The sequence below is a fragment of the Chlorocebus sabaeus genome, chromosome 11 (genome assembly GCF_047675955.1).
Source record: "Chlorocebus sabaeus isolate Y175 chromosome 11, mChlSab1.0.hap1, whole genome shotgun sequence".
Classification (NCBI taxonomy): Eukaryota; Metazoa; Chordata; class Mammalia; order Primates; family Cercopithecidae; genus Chlorocebus; species Chlorocebus sabaeus.
In genome coordinates, this window is record NC_132914.1 from 77,774,373 (window position 1) to 77,787,561 (window position 13,189).

General features: G+C 34.2%; 1 protein-coding gene across 1 annotated transcript in view; it reads left to right on the forward strand.

Annotated features, from left to right (window-relative positions):
• PTPRQ (protein tyrosine phosphatase receptor type Q) overlaps positions 1-13,189 on the forward strand; it is a 216,970-nt gene that overhangs the window by 126,138 nt on the left and 77,643 nt on the right. The window contains exon 26 of the mRNA XM_073020970.1: positions 1,688-2,011. Coding sequence (XP_072877071.1) covers positions 1,688-2,011 — 324 coding nt within the window. The remainder of the gene's footprint in view (positions 1-1,687; positions 2,012-13,189) is intronic.

The following is a 13,189-nucleotide window of genomic DNA, read 5'->3' on the forward strand; positions in this document are numbered from 1 at the left end:
CTAGTGTCACACACTGGTAGCTTCTACCGGTCACTCAGGACTTCTTGTTACTCTCCAAATATATCGGGCATGCCTGCAACTATAGTTTCCTCTGCTTCAAATTTCTCTTTCTGAAATATTCACATGGCTAGGTCCCCTGCCTACATATGGAACTTAGTATCTTCTAATCCCTTCTCTGATTGTCTAGTTTAAATTTTCAGTATCCCTGAAACTCTCCTTCTTCCTATTCTTTTTCTTCATAACACTGATCATCATCCAAAACACTACAGTTGGCCCTCCGAATCCGTGTGTTCTGCATCTGTGGATTCAATCAAGTACAGATGGAAAATATACAAAACCAAAATGTATCTGTACCCAACGTGCCCAGACTTTTATTTCTTGGCATTAATCTCTAAACAGTACAACAGCTATTTATAGAGCATTTACATTGTGTTAGGTGTTATAAATGACCTAAGATTATTTGAATTATATGAGAAGATGTGTGTAGTTTATATGCAGATACTACACCATTTTATATAAGGAACTTGAACATCTTCTGATTTTGTTCTCCATGGAAGGTCTGGGAGCCAGTACCCTGTGGATACAAAAGGTGACTATGTACAATACTTATTGATACTTTTATTGTTTATAGCTCCCCGAATGTAAATTTTGCAGGGACAGGAAGTTTTGTCTGTTTTGTTCCTTTTATTTTCAGCACCTACAATTCTACCTGTACATATTAGATGCTCTTAGATATTTATTGAATGTCAAATTAATATATCTTTAGAGATCAATGAGCCTTCTAAATGTGTATTAATTTTTTTAAAAATGTGAATATTAACATACAGTTTTCATTAATTATGTAATTTTCACATGTCATCATTTAGATTCTCTTTATCTCCATCTTCTTAATAAAGGTCCTTGAAGATATACAAAGAAAGGCATGGTTGAGAAGAGTTGCAATACCACTTAATTGATTGCTCTTTCATATTTTTAACCGTAACATGCTTATATTACTTGCCCAATAATCTGTCTCTTGAAAACAGGACATGAGCTTTATTGTATCCTCAATCCCTAACACCAGGCTCAGAGCCTGACACATGGTATGCATTTGGCAAACCAATAGTTAGTATGAAAGCAAATAAATGACTCCAAGTAGGACCATGTGTTAATTCTAAATATACCTGAGATAAAATAAAAAATAGATGAATTATATACATTAAAAACTGTCAGTAATATTGTTTATTTAAAATGGTTTTATAATCAACATTTACTAGGTATAAGATGTGTTTGTGTTTATTTAGACATTTAAATACACAAATATCTTCCCTTGGAACTGAATAATACAAACTCAAACCATACCTAGGGAAGTCCTTAGGATGACATGAGCATATAGTTTTCCTTTGTAACAGTGAAGTAGTTCTATTTGAAGCCAAAGTTTGTTTATATAAGCCACTTATGATTGAATTTGGAAGCAAAATTAAGAATTAATAAATTACAATTATTTTGCCCTCTACCCTTTTAAAATGGTGGTCCTGGAAGCATCACTCTAAGGTTCTTCTCATTAAGTGTGGGAATAATTAATCTAAATGCTATAGTAATTTGACAGATCTCTACTAGCTGCTTCATAATAGAATTCTATTCTTTCTTCTGTTTACAAAGTGTTTGGTAATTGTAACTGCGCTTAATTTTTCCCTTTAATTTTTAGTTCCCAGTGTTCCCACAAATATTGCTTTTTCTGATGTACAGTCAACTAGTGCAACACTGACATGGATAAGACCTGACACTATCCTTGGCTACTTTCAAAATTACAAAATTACCACTCAGCTTCGTGCTCAAAAATGCAGAGAATGGGAATCCAAAGAATGTGTTGAATATCAAAAAATTCAATACCTCTATGAAGCTAACTTAACTGAAGAAACAGTATATGGATTAAAGAAATTTAGATGGTATAGATTCCAAGTGGCTGCCAGCACCAATGCTGGCTATGGCAATGCTTCAAATTGGATTTCTACACAAACTCTGCCTGGCCGTGAGTATTGTCCTGACATATACATATTGATTTCTGTTATATTCTGTATCTGTCTATATATTATGCTTTATACTTAATCTAATTGTGTGTAAAATCACTGAACATAGAAATAACTGAGGACACTAACATATATAACAACATGTTTATTTTTAATTTAGTTGAAACCCAAAGAGAAATTCAATGTTAGTCATTATTAGGACTTTTCTCAAACTCCCAAAGTTGTGCCAACGTCCTAGAATCTCATATTGCAACAGTGCATTGTGGGAAGCTTCTCTGATGCTCTACCATTAAGCCATACTGATTATCATCTAATGCCCTTGACCCAGGCCCACATTCTTTTTTTTCATATTTGGAGGCTCTGCTGCTTTTAAGCCCAACTTTACGACCTTTTCAGTGACTTCAAACTTACACACAAACACACGTGACCACAATAACCCTGACTGATCTGTCTGCAAGTAATTTTTCAGCTTGTATTTTTCAACTGCACAAAATTCTGAGGCAAAGAAATATCAAGCATTCAACTCCCAGCTTGAGATAGGAAGAAGAAAAAAATACAGAGAAGAAACACAAATACTCGAAATTATTTTGCCATCTATACATCTTTCAGGATTTTAAATGCTTTTCCATGCAAACCATCAATCTATAAGTAAAGATTGGTCTTGCAACGTAGGTTTTATGTTTATAGTTAACTGTTTGCCCTGCTTGCTTGGAGAATATAATTAACCATAATTAAGTAAATAAATTTATATTCCTTATCCTGAACTCTGTCTACATAGAATTGTGATGGTTTCTATGCAACATAAATAAGTTGCAAATCAAGTCCTGCAAGCCAGAGCTCTGGGGAATGACTGCATTCTCTGAAATGCCATTTCTGCCCCAGCCCTCCAGAGCAAATTTCAGGTTTGCCAGGCCACCCATCTCATATAAACCCTTCAGATATAGACTTTATATTATCATCTTCCTATCCTGACTGAGGCTTTTAAAGGATGATTCCTTTCAAATCCAAATCACATGTTCTTAAACATTTTTGATACTTATTAGCATAATAATATACCTACACACACACAGACATAAATTTTCAGTGACAAATACCATGTTAGCACTTATAGATATAGATAGTGAAATAAACTTTGATCTAGAGGGCTTTATTTTCTAGGCCACCAATTGTGTCTCTTGTTATAATTTCCCAGAGTATCTGGCATAATGTTTGTAATAGTAAATGTTCAATAAATGTCTGTTAATATAATTCAACATTTGAGGTGGTATCCTGACAACTCAGCCTTTGACACAATTGTCCAACCTTTTCTCTTTTTGGTACTTTGACACTTGGTTTCTGTAAGGTATGCCCTTCTGTTTTTTCTCCTACCTTCCTGGTAGTTCCTTCTTAGTCCTCTTTGCTGAATTATTCTCAGCAAATAGTTGTTTTTTAACTGTAAGCATTGGAGAGATGAGAGAGCTATACTCGGTCCTTTTTTCTTTATCAACACACAACCCCAAGGAGATTTTACCCTAACTGCTCTTATTCTGGTCTATGGCTTTAAAGTCTACTTACATCTCGATTATTCTCAAATACTATATCCAGTCCTGAATGCTCCTAGATCTCCCGATCAGTATATCTGCCTGATCAACTAATCACTGGGCTTGTGTGTTGAATGTACTTCTCTAAATTAGCATGATCAAATACCAAACCTTCTCATACCATTATTTATCTGTTTGCAGAAAATGAAAATCCAGGCACTGTTCTTTTCCCCCTCAATCTTGCCCATGATTCATTTCAACCACACTATCTAATCCAATTCCTCCATTTGCATTACTATTACATTAGTCCAGCTCTTCATTACTGCTCCCACATCACTAGCCTAACTAGCCTCTTACACTGCCAGACTGGTCTTTTTCAGCCTAAAGCAGATGATGTCACTTTCTTGCTTAAAACTATCCAATGAACTCCCATGGCTCTTAGAATAAATTTTACATTTCTTATCATGGTTAACAAGCCCTATATGACCTGGCTCTTACCTTAAACTTTAACATTATTTATAGCCATGTTCCCCCTTACCATTGTCTTTCACTCATACAAGAAGTTTTTTTTTTTTTTTTTTGCTTACACAAAATAAATTCTTAGAATTTGCACCTTTGCGTTCCCTGTTTCTTTTGACCAAAATATTCTTCCACCTCCTTCTTCACAGGAGCAGCTTCTTATAACATAGATCTCTACTTAAATGATCTCTGCTCAGAATGAATTTCCCTGACCACTCAATCTAAAAATAGTTAAAATAGTCATGCAGTAATCTTATATAATATCACGTTATTTTAATGAATATTTATAATTACATGATCACTTTTATTTGCTTGTGTTTAGGGTCTGCCTTGATCATTACTATTGCTTTTTTTTTGTGGTAAGATCTCATTCTTTCACACAGGCTGGAGTGCAGGGGCATGATCACAGCTTACCACAGCCTTGACCTCCTGGACTCAAGTAATCCTCCCACCTCAGCCTTCCAAGTAGCTGAGACTACAGGCACATGCCACTGTGACTGGCTAAATTTTTTAAAATTTTTTTGATATAGATGAGATCTCACTATGTTGCCCAAGCTGGTCTTGAACTCTTGGGCTCAAGTGATCCTCCTGCCCTGGCCTCCCAAAGTGCTAAGATTACAAGCATGAGCCACCATCCCACCCATATTTCCTTATTGTCTAGAATAGTTCCCAGTACCAGGAAGTACTCTATAAATATTCCCTGAATGAGAGAAATTTGATTGAATAAGTTCTAGTGGGTAGGACAAGAAAGATTGTTTTCCATTGCAGGTGATGACAAGGATGATGATGCTATCACAAAGATAGCAAAAATATGGAAAAAATTCAGTTTACTTTGGGGTTAGTCAGTAGGTATGGTTATTTTGAACCTGATGATTTTGTCAAGAAATAACTATTCTAATATAACTAGAAAACAGAAATAAGTAAATGCCCAGAGATTGGAACCAAATACATCAGTAGCCTAGATCTGACTTGTGGACAGCTGATTTGTAACCTTTGATTAAAATATGCCTGTGCCTTTGTGCCTGCTGCCACTAAGGGTTCCCATTCTGAGTATCTCACTGAGGAGTACCTGCTTCTAATTACCACACTGAGACAGGAAGTGAACTTTTTAAATGCACAGTCCCTTGCAAGCACACTTGACACTATTATATAAGATGTTTAATTAGCATAAACTAACATATAACATGATCAGTTCAGAAGTTGGTAAATGAAACTGAAAAGCTGGATTTCTAAATAATCCTACATTCTCAAGTCTTTCCACTTGAATATCATTATTTCCACCCCATTTCCTCCACTTCTTACCCCCTTTTAAGTTCTATGGCCATATTTTATTTCCAGGGGATGCAGAAAAAAATGGACTTTCTACCACTGTGATTAGGAGAGAAAGATGAAAAGATTTATATTTTTCAATTTTGTGATAACAAACATATGACTGTATTCTCAAAACTCACAGCTTTTCAACTAAGTAGTCACATGTGGGTGAGAATAATTGTTTAAGTTTTGACAATGAGTTGGATACTCTTCTTTCAGTTTCAAGAATGGAGGAAATGTTTGCTTCCAATGGAATAGAAGACATTTTTCTAATGATAAATATTGTACATTTGAATTTCCAAATTTCATAAGTATACATCAAAATAAAAGTTCTATTTATTATATTAAGTCAGGAAGAGATAATTTGAGATTATATTTGATACAAAAGACAAAAATACACTGCATATTTTATTGCAACATAATATATATGGTGAAATAACGTAAGAATAAAAGAAATTAGAACAGTTAAGCAACAAAAGTCTTGAAGAGCAATAATCCTTTTAATATTAAAAATAAGGCATTCATAGATGTTGCTTCTGCATAACAAAGATGAAAATATAATGGCCATTTTTCAAACTCAAAAAATAATTTGGATGAAGAAAATCAATAAGTTTTGTATTATGTATAATTGACTCAAAAATGTGGCATGGGTCATGTGGTGGCTCATGCCTGTGATCCCAGCACTTTGGGAGGCGATGTGGGCAGATCGTTTGAGGTCAGGAATTTGAAACCAGCCTTTCCAACGTGGTGAAACCCTGTCTCTTCTAAAAACACACAAAAAAATTAACTGGACATAGTGGTGGGCACCTATAATCCCAGCTACTTGGGAGGCTGAGGCTGGAGAATCTCTTGAACCTGGGAGATGGAGCTTGCAACGAGCCAAGATTGCACCACTGCACTCTAGCCTGGGTGACAAAGCCAGACCCCGTCTCAAAAATAAAATACAAATGCGGTATATTGTTTAATGATATAAGATAAAACAATAACTCTTTCTCTGAATTACAGAAAAGACTAAACAACAATATAAAATAGCACAAAATAACTGTCTCAGAGAACTGCATTTTATCCTAATGACATAAAGTTGTACTCAAGCACTTACTGATAGAACATCTTGTCAAAACCTGGATCTTCTCGATAAAGAGTTATTGATTAATGGGTAGTTTGAAATCAAATTGTTTAAAATTTGAGTAACTCAAATAAAAGACCACCTAGTTTTAATAACAAATATTAAAAAATTTTCTACAATGGATTATATAATCAGAAAACATGTTATCATTAACTATCTGAGCCCATAACGAAGAGCATCAGAATGGAAGAGCAGGGAGAAAAGTCAGAATGCAAGCTGAGATTTAAATTGGATTGCCCTGTGAATCTGAATGTACACCCGTAAAACAGAATAAATAAGGGAAACAATGTTCAACCAACTCAAGCTAACCATTCTTTCTCTCACATGCTCTTACCTAGATCATTGAAGCCAAATTGTTTTGTCCTCAACTACTCCGTATAATAGCCATAATTCTACTGCATGCTCAGAGTGTATAGATACAAATATAAGCATGAATTTTTCTTAAAATGGCAGAAATATTTAACTTGAAACATTATAGTCTTGAAAATTATTTTACTCATCTACTTTTCTGATTATCTTTAAAGTCAAAAGCAGTTTGAGTGGTGTGTGTATCCAATGTAAAGTCAAAAGCTGTTAAATGTCTCTGTAGTGCACAATAGATACTTAATGCTGAGGAAATGTACAACTTTAAAGGAGTGTGGGTGTGAAATTAGTACGGAACGAAATGGGACTCTCGTAATGTGCATCTCCTATAGACCACCAAGACTGGAAGACAGCAAGAAAGGAAAATTCCTGGGGTAACACTTAGGTTGTGAAAACCACAGGATACCATACTCATGAGGAATTTTAACTACCCAAACATCTGTTAGGTTAAAAAAAAATTCAACAAAACATGCCTCATCAAAGAAGTTTCTAAGGAATGCAACTTTATGATCTGAAAAGAAGAAAAACTAAATAGAGGGCAAAGTACAATTTAACATTATTTAAAATTAGAAATAATGTGTTACTGTATATTTGGTTGTTTTTCTTAGTTTCTTCTAAACTGTGTAATGCACCTATGTGATAAATGTTATAGTAACAGAGATAGAAATTATCATTTTTATAAAGAAGCAATTATATCATGTTAAGAAGTGATTTTAGCCGTAAATAAATAGGAATCTATAATTCAAGACATTTAGAAGTTCATTTGGTGGCAGTGCAGTATTAAAATGGGCTCCATCTTGCTGCCACTAGAGAAAATAAATATCATTTATTCTAGACATGATGGTTGCACTTCTGCAAAATTAGTTAGATGCTGTTGAAAGTCTTCTAAATTGGTTGCGCAGGACTCCCTAATGGGTAATTCAAGACAACTTCTCTGTCCTCTAGGCCTGAATATTGAAGTTATTGGTATAACCACTTAGATTCCCATAGACATCTCAAATTCCATATTGCCACCTTCTCTTGCAAGTCTTTTCCTTTCTATGTGTTCCGTGTCTTAGTTTGCCACACCATTATTCATCTAGTTCTTCAAACTAGTTACCTAGAAATCATTTTTAGTTCTTTTTACCTACTCTCATCCCCCACAAGGCAAAACCTGAGTCCTACTGTATTTACCTTCTAAATATCTCTTGTATTTGTTTATTTTTCTTTTCAAGTGTCTCTAAATCCAGACTTTTACATTTATCTCTTAGATGATTACAAAAGAGATCTAAATAGTCTTTCTGCTCTCGTTTTCTACCACTCATCTGAACTCAGCATTTCAATACACCTGCCTGACCGTGATGTTCCTCTGCTGAAAATCTTTGATCATTTTCTATTTGCCTGCATGTTAAAACTATGCCCATTAGTAAGCTCTACAAGGTCACTTATGATTTGGTTTATATTTCTCATACAGGCACTATTCTTTCTCCTTTATGGTCCAGAATCTTTGCTGTTCTTTCTTATTGTCCTTTCTTTCCTCCTTTTCTGGTGACCAGCTATCTTTTCGCTATGTTTTTAAGTATCTCTTTTGAGAAGCCTTTCAGAAATCCTTATTTCCAGTCCCATCTCCCAAAACTTGTTTCTCAACAAGTGAGCATATTGCATCATAGTTATTTCTCTCTCTTTCTTTTGTGGGACTTTGAGTTCCTTAAAAGCAGAAATAGCCAGCTGAGCATGTCTTATGTACCTTTCTGTCCCCCGTGCCTACTTTTAATCTAAGACTTTTTATGAATGTGGAAGAAAGGCATTTGACTTTATTGTTAAAGTATTACAGTGTCAAAATTCTCCACATTTTAAAATAATTCATACTGATTTTTTTCAGTATTTTTGGTCTAAATCTTGTCTTTCAAATACTTGCATTGTTACTGCCAAAATCAAAATTCTCCTGGCCAGTTGCTTTTCATGTTTGATATATTCAGCTTCTTTTATTTCACAAAACCAGTTTATTTTATATTGTTGATCATTTTGTGACTTTTCTTTTCATTAATTAACATAAGAAATATAAATAATTGCATATATGAAATATTCCTATTGTGTATAAGAAATATGAATTATTGCATATAGGAAAGAAATAATTATTGCATTTAGAAATATTTCAAACAGTGAAGGAAAATAATAAACGCCCAATTCAGAATAGATTGGAGAAGCATTAAAAATATCTAAATGATTAACTGAGATAATGAGCTGGTAATAAATATGTATAGTGAGACAGAATTATAATAGGTTGATGGTCCATGAAAGAACAAAGGGGAAGAATGATGTTTAAATTTGGAATGCTAAGTGTGATTACAAAGAAGAGATATATGGGTGAAATCATAATTTAAAGGAAATGATAAAAAGCATATAATATTAAAGTAACAAAGCATTCAACTATATATCTGATGTCAAAAGACCTTATGCTAGGTTATGATGCAAATATTCTAGAATTAAAATAAAAATACTTGTTTTGAAATCCTATTTACATAAGCAAGGGGAAAGTTGTAGCAAAATCACTAAAAATCCAACAGAGAAAAGTATAAGGATTATCACTGTTTTTTTTAAAAAAATCATCAATATTTTAGAAAGTCTGCTTTTCATAAAGGAAAAAGGGGAGGAAATTTTCTCCCCATTTATAACTTAGCTGTATTTTATCTTTTTAAACTTCAAATGAATTCTCCTATTTTCTCCAGGATCTCAAACTAAATTTCATGTTGAATTGAATTAACTTTTATGCTTCTGAGAATCTTCTTTCTGTTCATTCAGCAAGAAGCATAAAGTAGGTGTAATGCATTGTGAATTTTTGTCTTTAACCTCAGTTCTAAGTTCTAGCTCAGCATTAGGCCCTACGTCAGCAAAATTTCAGCTCCCATTTCTTCTGCATTTACTAAGAAAGTAGAGAAAATTCTGATTTAACTATGAAAATTCCAAATTATAGAAAAATCCTAGGATTACTATGTATGGTGTCTTGGTCACTTTTTGTTCATGCCTAGTAAATAAATTGAGAGCCCTAGGCTGCACAGTGAAGACTATTAGCAATGACTTACCTTATTGGGTGTTTGCTATGTGCTGGTACTATTCTAAGTACTTAAAACATTAATTCATTCATAAGCCTTTATTTCTAGCACAGAGTCTGCACTCTTAGATCTTGACTAGGACTTGAGCAAAGCCTCAGTGTTGTAGACAAGTACCAAGAGATGGAGAGGTACAGGCTAATATCACATAGAGAAGTTATCCAACTGTCCAATCATCTCCCAAGACAAATTGAGTGAGAATTTTGACACACACCTCGAAATTATACTTTTGAGGTTTCTGATACCCTTGGTTTTTATTTTTCTTTAATAATATCCTAGATATTTTTTACCCCAATTATGCCTGCATACAAATGAATATGAGAAGAAAATAGCAACATTTATCCTGGCCCTAAGACTCCATTATGGCGATGGCCTAACCTGAATTATTCCAGGTTGTTCCAATGCAGAGCTTCATGGTAGCATGAAAGCGGTGACATTTTATGCTCTAATGGAACATGCTGACCTGTTATTATTCTAGAAACTTTGGGATGGGAGGAAGTGAGTAGGGAGAACCCTCTTCATAGTTTATCCAGAATTAAAATAGAATGAAAGGTAGGAAGAGACCAGTCTGTGGAGAATTTGATGGCTTGATACATGTTTCCATGTTGATTACCAGCTCCCAAACTTCCTTTATATCTGCTTCCCTAGTCTTCACAGAAGGAATAATTAAATCCCCTTTTTCCACCCTTATTTCTAAGAGTTGTAATCATTGGTCATCTAATCTGAAGGGCAGCGTCACTATTTCTTCAAATGGCATGTTGACATTATAGAGCAGTGGTTCTTAAACTTGAGCTATAATCATTACAAACACCTGGAGGACTGAGCCCCACACTCACGGTTTCTGATTCAGTAAGTCTAGGGTAGTGCCTCAGAAACTGCTTTTCTATGGCTTCCCCAGTGATGTTGATGCTGCTCGCCTGGAGACACATTTTGAGGACCACTGTTGTAAAAAGTTGTTTTATAAACATGATGCTATTCTCAGAAAATATGTATTATCTGATTCTAAAGTAATAGTAGTTATTAGAGTATTTTCATTCTTACCGGGCATGGCCAGTATTGAAACTGAGAGGTTTTCTTTGTATTTTGTATTTTTTTCCAACTTAAGCCAGTCTGAAATTAGTCAGAAAATAACTCATTTAAGCATCAAATAAGATGATCATGCAGTGAGGTCTAATACTATGAACATCCATGAATCATTCTTAGTACTCATGAATCTAATCTGACAAATTCTTAGGCTTGCTGTATTTGTAACACCATTGTACTATACCCTCTGCAGCACCACCTTGCTGTTAGGAAATCTAATTAGAAAACACAATTAACATCTTATAAAATGACAGGAAATATTTCCTACACCAACAGTGGTGTTGCATTTTGGTCAGCAAAATCACTGGGCTCTAGGAAAACATCCAAACTACAAAAGCATAGCCAGTTATCAAAGTGTTTTAACCAGTGGACAGGAAAATGTCCTGAGATACTCTTGCTGTGTGGAAATATAATGAATCCAATTGCAGAGCTACTTCAGGGCACTTGATGCCCTGAATTGCTTAAGACACAGGAATCCACCAGCCTGTTGGATTTCTTCTAATTCTGAGAGACATCTAACACTCAGTGTTAATTTGTCCAGATGTGCTGAGGCAAAGTCGACTTGTAGTCCTTGAAGTTGTTAATATTTGTGTAGCTGAGAAACAACAGAGCCCTTCATTTAGTGATGACAGTCACTAGAAATTTGGTGACCTAGTGTACCAAATCCTGAAACTAAAACACCCTGGATGGTAGGCCCTTTTAGTAAACTTTTTATACTGAACTTAAATTCAAATAGTTGTGCAGACAATTTAAATTGCAGCTATATAGAGCTGAAGTTTCCTGTTTTGTGAGTTGCTGTCAAACCATTTATTCATTTATGTTTATTCTTTTAGAAAAGTCATCATAACGAAGTACATTAAAAACCACAGAGTATTTTCTAGAATATTTTCCACTATTAAGTTAGACTTACAGGGATCTGCAGATTGCAAAGTTACAAATAAGTCTTTGAATGTGCTTATTCTAAAATTATAGTATTAGGCACACTAAAACTTGTAGGTTCTTAATCAAAGTGGCATGGATGGGGGCATTCAAACTTTCATATGGACTAAGCAAAATGATGGTCTATCCAGACTCACCTTTCAGCTAACACACTTAGCATCAAGACACAGATGGATGGGAAAGATGACCCTGACCCACACAAGACCCACATTCCTGTGCAAGGATAGAAGCATGATAATCAGGAAATGATGGTTGTTAGTTACAGAAAATGCATTATGGTGAAAACCAGGGGGAAAGTGCTTATGAGAGGAAGTGATTGGATTATGGGGAATGAGAGAATAAGGATAGATCATTCCTACTGAGTAAATTGCTGTGATTTATAACAGAAAGGGTAGAGTGATATCTTGGCCCATTACTGACTAGATTCATTTCACAAACAATCCTAAATCAGAATGTGACAGTATATGGGGAGACAAACAAAATCTCCCAAAGATGCTTATAAGTTACTAAGCTTTTAAACTGGCGTATTTTCAACTCCTCATACCTTTGCCACCATAAGCTCCCTTTATTTTTGTAGTTGACTTTCATAAACGTAATTTTGTAGCCACCCTTATGTGACACTAGTAGTAGTTTACTATATGCTGTGATAACAGAGAAAATGCTGGATATATTTTATTATGTTTTGAGAATTTTGTTAAATTTCATAAGAAAAATGCCTAAAATAATTTGTATATGTATATAAGTATAATATTGTACAATACTAAAATAATTAGATGCTGTTTTATAATAGATGGGCATAAATATTTCTCTTAAATTACCTATGAATTAATCAAACAATTATCTTTCATTGGTCCAGACAGGTGAAACATATCTTGTTATATATTTTATTTATATATATATATATATATATATATATATATTCAGTTATATAAGTTTACTTTTATTTTTTAGTTTAGATTTAGGAGCTCTAATCCTTCACGAATACAAGTTGGCAAAATACATGCTGAAAGAAATTTTTGACAAAGGATCCAACACAGGAAACTTGTGTAACAAGACAGGCACTTTTATCAAGAACTTTATTGAAAATGCAAACATTGTTTAGAGTGATGGTTTCTTTTTAAAAAGGAAGAATGAAGGGAAAACGATTTTGGGAAAAGTTCAAGAAATGACTTTAAAGCATAGCTCAGCAAGGGGCTAAATACCTTGCTTTTTTATAATCATTGATCAGTG